The sequence below is a fragment of the Limulus polyphemus genome, unplaced genomic scaffold (assembly GCF_000517525.1).
Source record: "Limulus polyphemus unplaced genomic scaffold, Limulus_polyphemus-2.1.2 Scaffold983, whole genome shotgun sequence".
Classification (NCBI taxonomy): domain Eukaryota; kingdom Metazoa; phylum Arthropoda; class Merostomata; order Xiphosura; family Limulidae; genus Limulus; species Limulus polyphemus.
This window is the reverse complement of record NW_013666593.1, coordinates 108,224-127,129: the sequence shown is the minus strand read 5'-3', so window position 1 is coordinate 127,129 and position 18,906 is coordinate 108,224. Positions and strand designations below refer to the sequence as shown.

At 33.5% G+C, this 18,906-nt stretch overlaps 1 protein-coding gene across 1 annotated transcript in view; it reads left to right on the top strand.

The window, feature by feature from the left end:
- Positions 1 to 18,498, top strand: part of LOC106461545 (thioredoxin-related transmembrane protein 2 homolog) — a 70,599-nt gene extending 52,101 nt beyond the window's left edge. Inside the window, exons 7-8 of the mRNA XM_013921378.2 lie at positions 7,945 to 8,074; positions 16,965 to 18,498. Coding sequence (XP_013776832.1) covers positions 7,945 to 8,074; positions 16,965 to 17,084 — 250 coding nt within the window. The 3' untranslated portion in view covers positions 17,085 to 18,498. The remainder of the gene's footprint in view (positions 1 to 7,944; positions 8,075 to 16,964) is intronic.
- The last annotated feature ends 408 nt before the right edge of the window (positions 18,499 to 18,906 follow it).

The following is an 18,906-nucleotide window of genomic DNA, read 5'->3' as shown; positions in this document are numbered from 1 at the left end:
GTAACGAAAATAGTGTAGAGATTAAAAGTATGCTATATAACCATGTCAACAGATTTTGATAAATGGGTAGAAAGAGGATCTCTTCTTTGGTTAAAAGACAGTGAACTACGAGAGTTTGTTACACAACAACAAGAACTGGAAAGAGAAGAATGGCGTCAGAAGAGACAAATTGAGAAAGAAGAGAGAGAGGAGAGACTAGAAATAGAAAGAATGAGAATACAAATTGAGGAAAAAGAATGAGAGGAGAGACTAGAAATAGAGAGAATAAGAGCACAAGTTGAGATAGCAAAACTCACCCAACCAAAAGAAGGACCCAAGAATGACAATGGAGTCGGGGCTTGCCGACCCAAGCCTCCCAACTTTGATGAACATAAAAATGATATGGATGCTTTCCTGGAGAGATATGAAAGATTCGATCCAAAGTCAGAACTGGGACAAAGGGGACTGAGCAGTCTCTCTCAGGCCCACTTCTCACAGGAAAAAGCCTACAAGTATATGTAAGCATGATGTCAGAAGATGCTATGGATTATGACAAATTAAAAGTAGCTTTACTGAAATGATATGCACTTACTGAAAAAGGTTTTTATCGGTAGTTCAGAGGAGTTAAACCAGACACTGGAGAATCTGTATTTCAGTTTGTGGCATGTCTTTGGCGATATTTCACCAGATGGACTGACATGGCCGTGTGTGAAAATATTTTTGAAGGACTGGCAGACCTATTAGTACGTGAACAGTTCATGACCATGTGTTAAACTGACATGTCACTGTTCCTAAAGGAGGGAGATAACCAAAAGGTGTAGACAAAATGATCAAGCTGGCAGAACAGTATGTGGAAGCCCATGGAGGTAGTATAACTGGCAAGTCTAAGAATGTCCAGTTAAATTTGAAACCAGTAATGGCAGAAATTTACCAATGGTAACAGGAAGATAAGAGACAGAAGGGAGAAGAGATGTTATGTTTGTTATAAAATGGGTCACATTGCAAAAGAGTGCAAGTCCATTACCAGCAAACAACAGCAAAAACCTCAACATAAAGCAGCTGGAGCTATTTACAAAGACAGTGCTGGTAAGAAACAAGAAAAGAGTGACTGGCACTATGGATGCTGCTGCCAGAAGAAAGAGGATCGAGAATACTTGTCAAATTCAATACCAGAAAGCATGATTGATCAGTGCACGGCTAATGGTCGGCTCAGATTAGCAAACAGATCAACAGTGCTAATAGTGATGGGAACATGTGGTAAATATCTAGAGGTGCCAATAAATAATATGCCAATATGTGAAGGCTATGTTGGGGACAAGAAAGTGAAGGTTCTACGAGACTGGGTGCAGTAGTGCAGCAGTGAGAATCAGTCTAGTATTCGATGATCAGATGACAGGCAAGTTATGCCTGTGTGTGCTAATTGATGGGACAGTGAGAAAATTTCTCGTAGCAATAATAAAGTTGGATACTCCATATTATGTAGGAGACTTTAAGGCCATGTGTATCAGGGAATCAATACACGACTTGGTGATAGAAAACATACTAAGAAACTTTGTAAACTAGACAGATAATGATTGAAGTATCTGCAGTCACTACCAGAGCTCAAGAAAAGAAGATCAAACAAGACATAAAGCCTCTGCAAGTGTCAATTACAAAAATAAATGATACATTTTTTTATCTCTCTAATTTTAATATAGTCTCTATTCATCCGAATCAGACTATATTGCTGTGGGAGTTGGTTTGGGTGTCCTGGGAGATTTGAAAGCAGCTTGTGCCTGTACTTATAAAAGACCAATTCAGTTTAACAGATCAATACAGCTGTCAATAAAATCACAAATCAAATAATCTGAGATATGCATTTTAATCAAGAACTATGATATCATTATATGCCAAAACAATGTTGATTAATCATTATAAACACCAGCTATACAAATAAAGTTGCACTTAAGTTTATGCCAAAAGTGAATATTTTGTTTCATGCAATATGAAGCTCAGACAAAGTTGGTACATGACTTAGCAGTGATGACATTGTATTCTGAATTTTATTTTTGTCTTGAATGCATTTCAAATTTGGCTATATTATATTCTGTATATTTTAATTGCTATATTTCATTGTGTTTATTAGTTAACAGTTTTGACGAATATGAGTGCATCATTTTATATGTGAATATATTGAACAGGAACTTGCTCAGTGCATGCTTAAGAGTTTCTGCCATCTGCAGCTCAACCTCAGCATTCTGGCATTTAGGGTGAATTTGTCTACATTCCTCTATTGAATCATTAAAAAATTCATTATTGCAATTTACAATAACTGTCAAATTTAACAAAGCTGGGATTTTACCTCTATAACACTGGAAATTTCATAAATTTAAGAAAATAATAGGACTTATAAATGTGGTAATGAGGTCAAGTATGAGATATTAAAGTAAATCACCTAATACAAACTTTGTCATTGATATCTTATAAATAGTCTTGTTCATTGTTACCTAACTGATCCTTTCTGAATACTATTATTTTCATTGCACAATCAGTCAACTGATTGGGATTATTTTTACAAAACTATCTAAAATGGATATATATATTTTTTATAATTACACAGGAAGTTTTTACCATGTTTACTGTACTAAAATAATAATCTATTAAAACTGAAAATATCCAGATATAGATACTGATAATTATTCTGTAGAGTGGCAGATTTTGGACTGTTTGCTTGTTCTTCCTTTCCGTCATGTTGAAGCTGGACTACAGGTGAAATGTCCCCAACTTCTTAAACATTTTTCTTACAGAATCCCTAACATTGTTCCCTCTCAAAGCACTCAGACAGCAACCTGAAAAATTGTTACACCATTTGATCAGATGGATGCTTGATTACATCTACAAATTAGCATACATTTGATATGTCTAAATTATTTATATGCATGATAATAGGTGTCAATGAAAAAAAATATTCATTATAGGACTTGCCAGTTTTTCTCTGGCCTGGGTTTTCTGATAGCTTGGTACAGATTTGGTCCAGGTTTTCTCATGTATCCATTGGTTCCTCCACCATGTCCTCCACTACTTCTACATTTGTGCCTGGGCTTGTGATACCACCCTCCCTTTACTGGCAAGTTACTGGAGAAGTTCTGTGTACTATTTTTTCTTTTGTTGTTGTTGACGAGGATTTCATCCAGCCTCATTAGGACTTGCCTCTGGTAATCTAGAGGAAGAATGCAGAACAAGTAACAGTAGCTGCCCAATTAACTTAATATTGCGTGCAGATAAGAGCAATGCAGTCTTTAACTCTCTCCAGATGATTTTTGTGTGTCATGTGGTATGTTTGTAGTTTCGAATGAATAAGAAACTCAAATTACTGATATTGAAAATCTAGAATATAAAATAAGTACTTCTTATCTTTTCTCTTTGCTGATATATCACTCATGTAATGAATCAAACACAGTGGCCCTGCTCATCTCTTTCCATTTATGGAAATGGTCCCTTATACAATTACTTCAACATATGATTTGAATAACCACTTGAAAACTCCAAATGTCCTCCTACTGGCTTTCTCAGCCATTTTCATGTGGTAGGACACCATCTCTTTCTTTCTAACCAAAATTTCCAGGGGGTAGGTTGTGTCCTTAGTCTGCTCGAAATTTCATATATTTTTAGACCTAAATACAGCTTAGTTACTAAGCTTGATAAATTATAGTGAAATTCCATGGTATTTATATATTAAATTATGATTTTTTGGTTATTCAACTGTATATATAAAATCTAGGGATGCATGGGTAGTAAAATTTGGCTGAATATCGAGCCCGGGTATCCGGTCACTAAGCTTCGGCTGGAGCTGGGTGTCAACCAGGACTGAGTTCGCCCCCTCCCACAAAAAATAAAAATAAACAAAATTAATGTTTATTACATTTAACCAAATAATCACTAACAGAACATTCAACTTTTACTTTCAACTTTCAGTTCCTAGTCCCAACTTCTCAAACCCTAACCCCTATTGTTCTCTGAATCCCCAACTTTCAGCAGGCATTTAGTCTTTGTTGCTTGGAACATGTTTTTTTTAACTAAATCAATTATTGACTGTAACTTTCCATACCTCTTCAGTTGCCACAAAGATTAGATTTGAGATGCCTAACTTTTAACACTTGGTCAGAGCCGATTATTACTGGGTAGCCCAATACATGGCAGGGGCTGAATATCTAACCTAGTACCCATGCATCCCTAATAAAATCTAAAAGATTTATGTCAATTCATATCCTCCATGTGCAAAATTTTAAAAGACTTGGCAAACTACGTCAAGCAGCAACCAAGTACAAAGGTCATTAAATAAGAGATAATTGTTTGCATTACTTCTTTATTTACTGTTCTGTGTTTTAAGAAAAATATGTTTAAGAACCTATTTCTAAATAGTAATAATGTATATACATATATTATGTATAATAATGGAAATGTGACTGTATTTTACAAAATATTCGTCTATTAAAATACAGCCAAGACATGACACTTTGTAAAGACTAAAGGTCAGTTTTATTATATTTGATTTGGTAACATGATAGCATGTGTGCAGTGTCATTATCTTCTGCATTGTTAGCCAGGCAAGGCTGAAAGGTCAATATAATAAAAATAATAAATATATATAAATGTGCAATGTTGTGAGATTTGAGCTATTTAGTCTGAACATTTGTTTTTGTGTTATAATTTGTTGTCATTCTAGAACAAAGAGGCATGATTTATATTTATTTCCTAATATTTTATTGTAGTTATAAGATCAGTTAAATTTACCAAACCCATACAGAGATTCATTACTGAAAATAACATATAAAATATAAAGTTTTTTCTTAAGAAATCTTTGATAACTATCTGGACATTATAAAGACTTTACATGCAAAATTTCAAAATTTTCTGATGCATAATAGTATTTTTAACCTTAAAATGAAAATTACTTTACATGAAAGATAGGCAACATGCAAAAAGAAAAAAAGACATGAGAAAAACATTGCTTTTCAAACCTTAAGACGTAATAAAAAAAATTATATTTTGCGTGTGAAAGCATTGTAATGTTTACTGATAACATGCCAAATTTTGTTAATATATGCTTACTAATTTAAAAATCGTAGCATGAAAACTATAACAAGTACAAAATGGTTATGAGGTTGGTCCCAGGAACCAAGCCCGTGCTGAAAGAGTTAACTGATGATCTGGTCACCTCAGGCCACCAAAAATTGAGTTGGGCTACTAAATCTGACAATTTTGTGCCACAACTTTTACTTGCATTATATGGAAGTTTATTTTATTGAGCATGGCAATTTGAATGTTGGGGTGACTATATATAAATATTGAAACATTAAAAATACTAGTGTAAAGCAATAATCATTTTATATTAATGTGCGCTGATTTATTTTTGTAGACAATTTAGGGATTTTACTTTAATTAGTTCAATAAGGGTTTCTTTGGTTAAAAAGTATATTTGTGTTAACTTTAGTATTTTACTCACTGTCAGTGAAGCTGCTCTGTCTTCCTTCATTATGCCCCATTGGTTTGGTCACAGATTCCAACTTTGAAATATATAAAGAAAACAATCACATGTTAGATCAATACCATATATCATTAGTACTAATAGAAATGATATAAATGCTGTTTATTGTGGTAACCCAATTATTCAAGTAATAGTAGGTCTATTTGTAGTCCAAGCATTAGGCCTAATACATGAATGTAACATAAGGCTTAGCTGAAACTACTTGATAAATTTTATTTTGCTTTTGACTACAACTCATTGTCATAAAACTTCTGAATTAAACTATTTTGATGTTATATCACCAAAGTTATAAGAAATAAAGAATAAAAAAACATACCTTTCTAACTATAAAAGGCTTAAGTTATTCCCTCTGAGTCTGACATTGTTGAGAATGTTTTAATGCTTCTTTTTAAAAAGTTTTTTTTAGTTAGTAATTTTAAAATCTCTACAAACACTATATATGTTAGGAAACATATCTTGTCATTATACATACCTTTGGATAATGAAGTATTTTGGAGGCTTAAAGCTGCTGATTCAAGAATGCTGGACAGTTGAGATCTTATTTAAACTTGGGGTAATTAAGCTATATATGTCATTCATGAAGTTTCGCAATTATCTAAATTACAACGAATATATCAAATTAAATCAAATGTAGGCAAATATATTGGAATTAATTTTCATTTGATATTTTTAAATAAAAAATATTTTACACGATTTATAATATTTTTATTTGAAAATGACAATAAATATACAAAATTAATACTTAAACACCAAAAAGAAGTACTGCTTGTTACACTTCGAGTTACACTGCCAGGTGATTTACTCTTTTGCTTCTCATATGCAATGTAATATTCTCATGTTATTGCTACTTAATAGTTCTAGCTATATGTTGTAAAAGTATGTTCTGACTACATATATAAAATATAATGTTATAATGTAATGGCACAATGTTATGAAGTTACATTATTACTACATATATGCTACGTATTATTGGACATTACCAAACTACTACCACATCACTACCTAGTAAATAAGTAGTGTGTTTGCTGGGTAAAGATCACACAAAATTATGGAGCATTACAAGATTGTTTTAATAAAATGACATGGATAAATTGTAAATATGATAAAAAGACCTCCATCCAGGACTTTAACCTCACAGCAAAGTTTATTTCCAACTTTTTTGTATATTTGTTAACATGTTTTATCATGCCTAGGGTAAATTCTATGAGCTCTGGATCTTAGAGCTGGCAAGCTAGGTCTGAATCCTGGTTATAACACAAAATATTCTGCCCACATTTTAAGATGTGGGTACATTATAAGAATAAGTAAATCCCTTAGTGTGGATGGTGAGTAGTAGAATACTGCTGACTGGCTGCCTTAGTATTGAGGCTTCTAGTGTACTTGAAGACAATGAATTTTGTCTCATTTTGTAAGCTTATACACAAACAAGGTATGAATTTCTTTCTAAGTGGTTGAATGTGAAATCTAAATTTCAGTTACTGTCATTGAAAAAAAAAATCTTGATTATATCTAGCAATTTGTAAAAGATCTTGAAAAAAATTTATTCGAGAGTGATGTGTTATTATTTCATTGCCCTTGGTTTCTCATTAACATCCTTGTTTACTGCAAAGTGCTGTTAAGATTTACCCCCTTTTTGTCGAGAATTAAGTTGGTAGGAACTGTGATTTATGCATGAAGAATTCACTAATGTTTTTCAATAAATAAACTAGATTTTTGCTATAAGTTAATCTAAGCTTTAGGCTACTTTATGACCAAAGTGCAGTATTATTACACACTGTAATAAAGTTAATGGTTAAAATTACTGATAGAAAATTTATGTTGATGACCTAACAAAAGTGATATTAAAAAATTGAATACAAATATTTTTTATTTCTACACATGCAAATCAAGAAGACAAAATTCCAATAGTACATTGTAGTTTAAAATCATAATTTTTCATTAGATGAAATATTTCTCAAAGTGTTTACTGCTACAGTTTGTTAGTTTGTACCTCTGAAGACAAAATAGTGATGAATGAATAATTTTTATTTTAGTTTTGACACCTCTATTGCTCAACAAAATGTTCTGTATTATTGTTTAATAGAAAGAAAAAACGTACACGATAAAAAATCTATTATCTGATCTATATTATTTTATTAAAGGATAAAAATCTGAATATTCAAATTGATGGAATTCTTTTTGATTATTTTCATTATTGGCATTTAATCTTCTAGTTAATCATTGTACTAAGATAATTGAATTTTTTTTTTATTATATTTAGTTTACAAGAACTACAAAGATAATGTTGGAAAATGTCATAAAATAACTTGTTGCAATTTTAACAAATTTATGCTCTCAGAATTGTATTATTACTTCAAGAGTTAAAACAAATAGTGTAGAAACAAAATGTTTTTATCTTAAGTGTAGCCTGTTGTAAACTTTGTTACACTGTATTTTAGATTCAGGATTAGTATGTCATCCTTTACAAAGCAGCTACCAACTGTGATTCTCTTTAAAAATGGCAAAGAGGTTAATCGAAGGCCAGTATTTGATTCATATGGAAAACCAATAAAGTTTTTCTTTAATGAGGTAAGAACATTGTTTGTAACTATTCATAACTAGGCAAGTAATATTTGTCTGAAGTGGGCTCTGGAACTTGTTTAATTTTCCTTCTAAATATTCATAACTTTTTATTCAGTATTATTGAAGGATTAATAATTTTTGTTGTTATTAGGGCCTACCTTTCCATGATATGGAGTGGCTTCCTCCATCTTTTTACACTTCTTTATTGTATGAATCCTTTTTCATTTTTTAACTATTAAACTTCTATGACATAAGCTCCTGCACCATAGTTTATGTATCTGCAAGAATAGTTTTAATTGTTGTGTGAGCTTTCAGCTTATGCAAGTGTTATTTTATGTGGTTAGGCATAATAGTTAACACATCAGTGAAGAAGGAATTCCACTCTTTATTGGTGCCCTTCTTCAGAGGCTTGAGTATGTTCTCAAAATGTTTTCTACATTATTTTCCTGTTTTGCACTATACATCTTGCATTGTTCCTCCTGTAGTGTTCAATGGAAATATAAATTGTAAATCTTACAACTAGTAATTTATTAAATTTAAGGGAAATTTGAAAACAGAATAAACAATCTGTCATAAAAGTATAGTATGCACTCTAAATATGTCTAAGTTGGAACAAGTTTTGAACTACATACGTAATGTAATTTGCTGCAGCTATTAACTTCAATCTAGGATCATGGTAGTCACACACTTGTAACTAAAAATGAAAACATATGTGAAATATGGATACAAATAATAAGAAGAGTCAGAGAATAAATATAATTTTAAAAAATACAGAGTGAACAAGATGAAGTCATTATTACTAAGTCAAAACAAAGGATATTCACTGACTACTGGTCAAGATGAGCATAATACCAATTTTCAGTCAGTTTTTGGTCATGCTTAGCTAGATATTTAGTTTCTGAGACAATAACTCTCCTCCATACACAGAAATGCTATCTTCCTTGTGTGTCTGCCTATGAGATTTGCATGCAACTAGTCTTGAGGTAACTACATCATCATGCAACAGAAGCCCTCACTAACAGGTGGGTGACACAACCTCCGTGCACAGTAACACCCTCCCCCTATGCACCTGCACTCGTGATGACATAATTTTTTTTCTTGACAATGTATTGAATGGATGCATTCACATTTCATCTGGCTTCAGTTTGAGGTGATATGCATTTGTTAATGAAATGCCTGATGACATCATCAGGCAACAGAAGTCTTCCAGCTGTAGGAGGGTGTCACAATCTCCATGCACAGTAACTCCTCCTATGCACTTGTCCATGTGATAACAGCATTCTTTTCCTTGGCACTGTTTTGAACAGATGTGTTTACATGTCATCTGGCTTCAGTTTGAGGAAATGAATTTGTTAATGAAACTTTGTTGTTTTTTACACTTTGGCTTTTGTCTTCACAGCTTTACTTTATTATAATTAATTCTCAAATGATGATGACTTCAACTTTGTCCTGTATGAGTGATGATATTACTTACGCAGACCCTATCTCTACTCTAGTGTCAGGGGATATCACAGCCATTATGCAACAAGTTGTGTGCAGTTCATTGTGGATGCTTGACCTTCTGTTCCCTTCCATTGTTCTGACATTCCTTCATTTAGAGTTTGAAGAGGAGAAAGGCAAATTTAATAGCCTGTTCCTTCCTCCTGATTTTGTATTGGGTACTACCGATTGAGGAAAGTCCTCAGTCTTCAACACTGTTTCAGGACTCATATATGGTTTCATATATGTTCTTTTTTCTCTCTTTTGCCCATTTCTTATGAATCTTCATGTTATTTTCTCTACTATTGTAATCCTCATAATTATTTAGTCTTTTCTCCCTCATCTGACATTCGTTTCTATGCTGAATCCTTCTTTCAACAACTACATAATTGTCACCATATGCCTCATCCTCCTTGCCTTTCTGATTCTTATGTCCTAGCTGACAGTCATTCTACCTTTCTCTTTCTTGATTCTCAGTCTTTGGAATCTCTAATATCTGCTTGGGAAGCAGTCCCCCTGTTTCCTGTTTTGCTCTCCAGTGGCCAGTTTTCATGTTTTTGTCTTTTCTCACCAACCTGCTTTGTTACCTCTCCTCCCTGCATCTTATGTCTGAGATGCTTCATTAATCTCTAGATGAGTTTTCAGGAGAAATTTGTTTCCTTCTTTTACCACTATAACTTGTACCACTTCTGCTCTGTCCCTTATTACTTGGTTCCTCTGTTTTTGGGACTTAATTAGATAAAAATACACTCTTTTTTCTAATGTATACCTACCCACTTGCTATCTGCATGATATTCATTAGGCTCCCTTTCTTCACCCTACTGTCTTTGGCAATGTTTCTGACTCACTGAAGACCGAGGCAGAGCTGCCTGACACCAGTCCTCATTATTTTCTCTGGTTTCTCACCTCCTTTTCCTCGACTGGGTCAGTCTACCCCTCACTTTCCAAACATTTCTCCTCTTCCTGTCTCCCAGTGCCTGATGTCAGGTCTGTCATACATATCTCTCCTCTTCCCATTTTATTTTTTCCTCTCTCTCTGAACCTATCTATCTTCAGTATCTTGAGGAGATGGTATCAGATCTTTTGGCCAAGCACACTCCCAAGAGTGTATATAATTTTTCTTTGGGTTTTTACCCTTGTCTCTTTGTGGCCCCCAAGAAGACTGGGGTCTGGCATCTGGAAATTTACCTCTCCTCTTTCAATCATTTTCTGGTTGGTCCATGTTTCTGAATGGAGAATTTCTTCTCTCTCTAGTGGTCCTTTTTACTAGACTGTGGATGACCAAGGCCAATTTTTCAGACACCTTTATTGACATCTTGATTGCTCCACCATCCATATGTCTTCAATTGACTCATGAGGACCTTTACTCACCACCTTCGTGGCCTGGGACCGAGATTACACTTATACATGGATGATTGGCTCCTCTTAGCTCTTTGTTTATTGTTCAAATTTGTTGCTAACAAGTCGCAGACACTTACTGTAAAGAATCCAGCCTGTACATAAAACCTGACATGGACTGTTCCAATACTACCTCTGGAGTTCCCTTACTAGCCTGCAGACCTGATCTCCATCTCTTCACTGATGCTTCCCTCTTAGGTTGGGGAGCTTCTCTGAACAATTACATGACTTATGGCATTTGGACACAGAACAAACATTCACTTCATATCAACGTGCTCAATCTTCTGGCTGTTTGTGGGGCATGTTTCCTGCCCCTGCTGGTGAATCAGTTGATCATGAGCCATTCAGACAATTCTATGGTCATTTGTTACATCAACTATCAAGGGGCACCCATTCCAGGACTAGTTTCAGGAATTGGACCTACTCTTTTGAGCCCATTCTCATCAGGTTCATCTTGTTGCCTGTCATGTGCTGGATTCTATGAACCTGATGGGTGACCTCCTCTCTAGGCCAGACCGCATCCTACCAACAGAGTGGTCTCTACACCCCCATGTCTTTTGTTGGGTTTGTTCTCATAGATGCCTTTCCCACCCCTCTGAACTTCAAGCTTCCTCTTTTCTGATCTCCGGTTCCTAATCTTTTGGCTATTGGCATGCTCTTGGCCAAAACTAGTTTCTTCTTTTTCTATATGCATATACTCTTCTCCCTTGGGTCCTTGCCTTTATATGTAACACACTTTGTTTGGTCCTGTTGGTGGCACCTCTTTGGCCAGCTCAGCCTTGGTTTCTTCTGCATTTATGCTTAGCATCCACACCTCCTCTTCCTCTGCTCTTATGTACCCTCTCTGATGCTTCAGCCTCACACATCTCTGTTTCATCAGGGGATATTGTCCCATCATCTTCACATGTGGGATTTATCTGTCCTTCATCTGTAAAGCTGGAGTATCTGATCACATAGCCTTTTTCTTATCTCATTCTTGTCACCCTTCTCTATCTATCAATATGAGTGATGTGTCTATCGTCATTAGTTCATCTGCCACTCATTTCTTCCCGACTATTCCACTGTTAACTACTATTCTGCCTTTATTACTTGACTTGTCAGTTTCCACCACTGCTGATTATTGGGCATGTTATCCATTATATTTTGTCTTTTCAGGTACAGCAGGGTGTTTTCTTCCCCTGTACTCTCCATTCACTTCCACTCCTTCCTTCTTCACTCCCATGCTAGACTGGGCTCTTAATGATTTTTGAACATTCTCACATATGATCTGTTCAAGTCACTGGCTTCTTGCTCTTTATACCATCTTTCTTTCAAGACTTGTTTCTCCCTTCTCTTCACTAGCGGTTACTGTCATTCAGAGATATATGCTATTGATTTTTCTAGTACTTTCTTCCACTTCACTTGTATTTTCCTCTATCTGGACTGGCTTTTATTTCCTAAGTACTCTGCCACTCACAAAGATAACCATACTTTCTCTTCCTTTTACATCTCACCTCCATGATCATTCTGACCTGTTTCATCTACTGTGTCTTGTTTGGTGTTACTTATCGTGACCCTCTCCATTTTGGGTTCTCTGTCATTGTCTTTTTTATACCCTAGGACCAGTCTTCTTCCAGGGACTTCTCCTCTTCTGAATTTACTGAGTGGATCTGCCCACCTTTTCCACTTGGTATATGCTTTACTAGATGTAGATGCTCACAGACTGTTCCATATTTCTTCACACCAAAGTTTTCATGTGACTTATTCTCTTGCTTCCCATTTTCACTGCCTTTGGATGAGGTCCTCCAGGCAGGTGTTTGGATAACTCCCAACACATTCATTTCTTATTATCTCCACCATCTAGCTGTTCCATTTCCTGTTGGATTTTGATTTCCACTGGTCCCCATTCTTCAGTTGATCCACTGTCTTTGAGATAGATCAGTGTATTTAATTTATCCTTTCTCTTCCTTTTTGTTGTTCTGGATCCCACCAGGTGGCTGGTGTTGCCTCCCAGACTATGCTTATTTCTCAAAATCCACATCAATCCAGGATAACAGAAAGAACTCAAACCATCTGCCTTGGCTCTAACAGTGCCCACTGTGAGATGAGGTGTTCTAAAGGACCATATGAAGTATCCTCATGGTATACGTATTTACTCAGGTTTTTGATCTAGACTGTACCAATTCCCTGGACTATCATAGAAAAAGTCAGTACATTTCTTTGGCTTACATTTGCTGACTTTTAAAAATAGGGATTCATGGTCACTCATTGCACTGTCTCCAGTAAAAGACCTTTCTGGCTGGTGGTCCGATGGGGATCTGGGCAGTTCTCTAGATCTCTCCAATATGAATGTACCTCCTCTTTTCTTCAAGTGGAACATGGGAGACACTTGCCATTTATCAGTTCCTAGCTGCTGGGTGGTGGACCATGGTGAATCCACACCAGTTGGGCTTAGAGTAATACAGTGAGAAGTGGGGAAGAGTTGGCACTGTCTTTGTAGTGTGGGTCATCCATTACAGCCATAATATTTTCTCCTCCTGCAGCTAAAGCCTGATGAGCATGCACTGTGTGATCTGATCATCCCCCAGTCACACTACGTATATTGCTCGCTGATTGTTTTTGTGCAAATACTCAGATGGTTATGTTGTCATTCCACCTGTCCCTGTGACATTTGTGGCTCATTTGCCTCTCCTTCCTTACATTCCAGGTGAAAACTATACCCCGGTTGAGAAAAAAAATGTGGTCTCCTATAGGTGTGCCCCCATGGATCCCCTACCATCAGGTTTCACATGCAGTGGGCTTCCTTTTGGGTAATTTATGAAAAGAGCTCATCTGGGTAATTTCTGCACCAGCCTCTCCACTATGTCTATGTGGGATTCTAGCATTTCTGTGTGAGGAGATGAGTTATTATCTCAGAAGTTAACATTTTCTTAATCTGAAAATGTATTTTCAACATACCTCCTCACACAATCCCACCTATCCTCCCCATTTCCAGCACATTTATTTGTCTAGCTTCATCAAAGAATTATGTTATCGCAAGTGCAAAAGGGGAGTTACTGTACATGAAGGTTGTGTTGCCCTCTTATTGGTGGAGGGCTTCAGTTACATGATGATATCATGCACCAATGCAGTTCACATTAAACACTAACTTTAGGTGGGAATTACCTCAAATATCATAGGCAGACATGCAAGAAAGGTAGTATTTATTCACAAAATGTTTTAATACATTACTATTTGTACTTGAACTGAATCACGTTATTTCATTCTTTTAAAGTTTAAAAACATTGCTGTTTAAGGGGAAAATGCAAATTTTCATGTATTGCATTACATTTATAATTGTTTCTCAAAGATAAACTCAAGAAAAATAAACATTTTCATGCAAAGTTTATCCTCTGAATGAAAAAATGCACTATATTGGATTAATACAAAAAAAGAATGGTTTTTAAAAATGTTGAGAAATGATGTTTATGATTTTTTAGACTATTCCTAAGATTCTGAAGGGCAAACTACTACTACCAAGTAAACATGATATTTCAACAGACTTACTTAAAATCAAGTCTTCTGTTAACTAGATAAATAAAACTAATGAGATTTGCCTCACTATTCCAGTGTGTAGGGTTTCCTCGGCCAATCACAAGGTTTCACTATGGTGCCCAACATATGTTCAATATAATACGACTCAAAACTAAATATTCTAAAAGATTGAAGATTTTCAATAACTGAATAATTTTTCAAGACTAAAATGAATTTTTTAAGATTATAATGTCTAGCTCTAGTGGAAAATAGCTTTAATCAATGTAATGTCTAGCTTTACTAGAAATTAGTTTTAATGAATGTAATTTATAGCTTTAGTGGAAAATAGGTTTAACAAATTTAATGTCTAGCTCTAGTGGCAAATAGCATCAATGAAAGTAATGACTAGTTCTGGTGGAAAAATAGCATCAATGAAAGTAATGTCTAGTTTTGGTGGAAAAATAGCATCAATGAAAGTAATGTCTAGTTCTGGTGGGAAAAATAGCATCAATGAAAGTAATGTCTAGTTTTGGTGGAAAAATAGCATTAATGAAGGTAATGTCTAGTTCTGGTGGAAAAATAGCATCAATGAAAGTAATGTCTAGTTTTGGTGGAAAAATAGCATTAATGAAAGTAATGTCTAGTTCTGGTGGGAAAAATAGCATTAATGAAAGTAATGTCTAGTTCTGGTGGAAAAATAGCTTTAATGAATATAATGTCTAACTCTAGTGAAAAAATAGCTTTAATGAATATTATGTCTAGCTCTAGTGTAAAAATACCTTTAATGAATATAATGTCTAGTTCTGGTGAAAAAAATAGCTTTAATGAAAGTAATGTCTAGTTCTGGTGGAAAAATAGCATCAATGTAAGTAATGTCTAGTTTTGGTGGAAAATAGCATTAATGAAAGTAATGTCTAGTTTTAGTAGGAAAATACCTTTAATGAATAGTAATGTCTAGTTCTGATAGAGAAAATAGCATTAATGAAAGTAATGTCTAGTTCTGGTGGAAAAATAGCATTAATGAAAGTAATGTCTAGTTCTGGTGGAAAAATAGCTTTAGTGAATATAATGTCTAGCTCTAGTGGAAAAATAGCTTTAATGAACATAATGTCTAGCTCCAGTAGTAGCTTTAATGAATATAATACCTACTCTAGTAGAAAGAAGCTTTAATGAAAAGCATTCTCTAATTTAACAAGAAAAAATATTTTTCTATCGATAAAATACCAAGCACATGGACAATTTATCTTTGAATTGATCATTACCATTGCGTGTGAAGGCCTAACATGAAAACGAATATACACTTTCTTACATTTATATATTAGGTTATATTTCTAAATGATATGTGCATGAAATGATCTGACAAACTCTAGCACTATATACTTGTAAAAAGCATTATCTATTAGCTAATTGTGCCTTATTCAAATTTTTCTGTACAAACTTGTAAGAAAATGGTAAGTAGATGTACATTGTAATCAGAACAAAAGCATTAAACCATTGTTACTGTTAAGAGTGATGAGGCTTTACAAATAAAAACAAAACGTATCTTTATAATTATGAAGTAATGAAAGTTTAAACACTTGAGATAAAGGTGGGGTTGGTAGGAGAAATGGAATTGAAAATGATTTCCAGGAAGTCTACTCTCTTTTGCATTAATTACACTTTTCAAAAAAAGAGGTTAGTAATAAAAAGTTTTAGGTGTTATATTTTACCATTTAGAACTGAAATAGTTTAATGTTCAAAAATGCTATATTGCACATTTTTAATGGTAGGTATTCAGTAATCTATTAAAATTATTTGAAAATTTCACTTTTCTTAATTGTTCTCAAATATTTTAATGGAGTAAAATACTATGTTTTGTTCATACTCCAAAACTGTAAATTTGAAAAATACATGTTTAGGTCACCATTATGCTAAATCTTAGCAATTGGATGTTTCTTCACAACACTTTAATAAATTTGTTATTTTAAGTCTGAAGTTTTGTATTCTTTAAAAAAGAAATAATCATCGTGAGAGAGGAGTATAAACTAGTCTGACTTCATGTTGTACAATGAAACTTTTTTGCTACTTTATTTTAATACTAATTATATAATTGAAAATTTTAAATGATTATCATGAAAGTTTGTAACCCATCATATGTTGAACATAATTTAAGGTTCACACTTAGACAAAAAAGGGCTAAACCAAAAAAAATCCTGATAGAATTCTTATTATTTAATTTTTAAAGGTATTAAGAATTTTCAAAACTTAGTGTACTTATTCTAGCATTATTAACTCCTTATCATCTTCATCCGTATATATGCATGCTAGACATCATCTTCACCTGTAAATTTATGCCAGTATTTATTACAGTAATGGAAAAAACTCTTCCGTAGATGATAAAGGGTTAATTCTTATTTGAGGATAACAAAGAGAATAATTTTTCAAGAAAGTTGGCTAAACACACTTCTTTATTTCTAAAATATATTTTAAATAAAAAAAAATTCTAGTTCCTTGTATAAGCTATGTTTATTGTTTTTTTGTGGTACAGGAAAATATCCTGTCTGTGTTTGATCTTAACAATGTCTATGAAGAATGTAAAAGCAACCCATTGAAGAAAGTCCGAAAGAAAGATTTAAACTTGAAACCCGATCATGACAAGGCAGAGTGAAGCTTCAAGAAATACAGGTTACATTATGTTTTTGTAGTTGAAAGACCAAGACATTTTTTTTAATAATAACATCTTGTATTATTTAATATCTTGTTGTAGACTAAACATTGTTTAAAGAATTAAATTAGTTTATAATAGGTGTACCTCAAATAATCAATTTAATTGGAATATAAAATAATTTTCTATATACACTTCAAAACATACAATCCAGATAAAATAATAATAGTAGGTTTGTGTATGACTTCTTTGGGAATGTTTTTTTTTTCCTAGGATTGGAATTTAGAATGATTGGTTTTGATAGATTGTCATCAGAAAACTTAATGTTTTGAAATTTGGTGAATGATATTTTAGCTGGTCATTCTGGATTATTAAACTGTATTATTTTGAAGTTGATTACAGTTGGTCTTCGTAATAAAGAATTACTTTTAAGACTAACTTTCAATGTGTGGAATGAAGCTTAGATGGATTAGAGTAAATTTGAAACAGTTATTGAACTGTGTTTCTGATGGGTTATTACCTTCATTTAGCTGGAGTGGACAAAAGCTGTGTCCATAATTATAAAGTTTTCTTATTATGAGGTTATGAAAGCAAAAATGTTTGAACATAATGTTCAGACCTCTCATTGAAAAGTTACATAAAATAAATGGTGTAATATCTGTTAGGTAGCAATAATATTTTAATATTGTTTCTAGTTTTTTAGTTTAAAATTCATTATAACATGACTCCACATGAAATGACAGTTTGAGTGGTTTATCATTTAATTTAATTATTTTTTTATTATAATTCCTTGTAAATGTAGACTGGATTTTTAAAGTCTGTACCTGTATCTTGTAAGTTTGTTGGCTATTGTATTTTGAATAATCATAACATTCTGATAATACCACAGTATAGGTAATTACTGTGTGTTAGAAGTATTGTTAGTGATAAAAATGCAAGTGACACAGACCAAATCTACCCACAGTTTCTCAGGAGTAACCTTTGAAGGTTTATAATGCTACAATTCATGATTTGATTCTTGTGGTAGACACAGCACAGGTAACCCATTGTGCAGCTTTAAACTTAACAAAAGTGAGTTTGCATGATTTCACACACAATGTTGTTTTGAAAGGTTTTATAGTAGAACTCTTCCAATATGTTCAAACTGACAGCTTGTAGTACTGAGATTCAACAAAATTGTCACCTGCCAGTTTAGTCTCGAATATTTTATTTTACTAAAATAAGTTGTACAAACCTCCGAGTGTTATATCATCAATAACAGTAAAAAGTTGGTACAGTATAAATGAATTATAAACTTATCAGCAGTGTTGAATTATGTAACTAATGTTTTCTATGTATCAGAAGTCTAGTTTCATGTAAGCATGTTACCAGCAAAATAATAAAGCAAAGGAACATAATTTTATGTATGCTTAATAAATATTTGTCTTGGTGTCTTTATAGTGAACTGAATATATAAAGGAAAAGATATTTTGAAGATGATCTGTGTTTGAGGTTGGCACTTAACCCTTTGGAGACAGGTCACGGGTGAAAGGCCATGTCATCTCGTTTGTTGACTTGCATTCAAAATTTTATTGAATTACTATTTCATGAATTTATGTCAATAACTTTGGTATACAACTGTAGATTATAATTCAAATTTTAGTACTATATATTACTCAATTTCTTAATTCAAAACCAAATATTAAAAAAACTTAAACATCAATATTACTCAATTTCTTGATTTAAAACCAAATATAAAAAAAAACACTTTAACATCAATTTTTGTGTGTCTCGTGGTGTGTTGAATGCAGCATTGGTTCAGATTAGAAGTTTCTGAAGTCAAAAT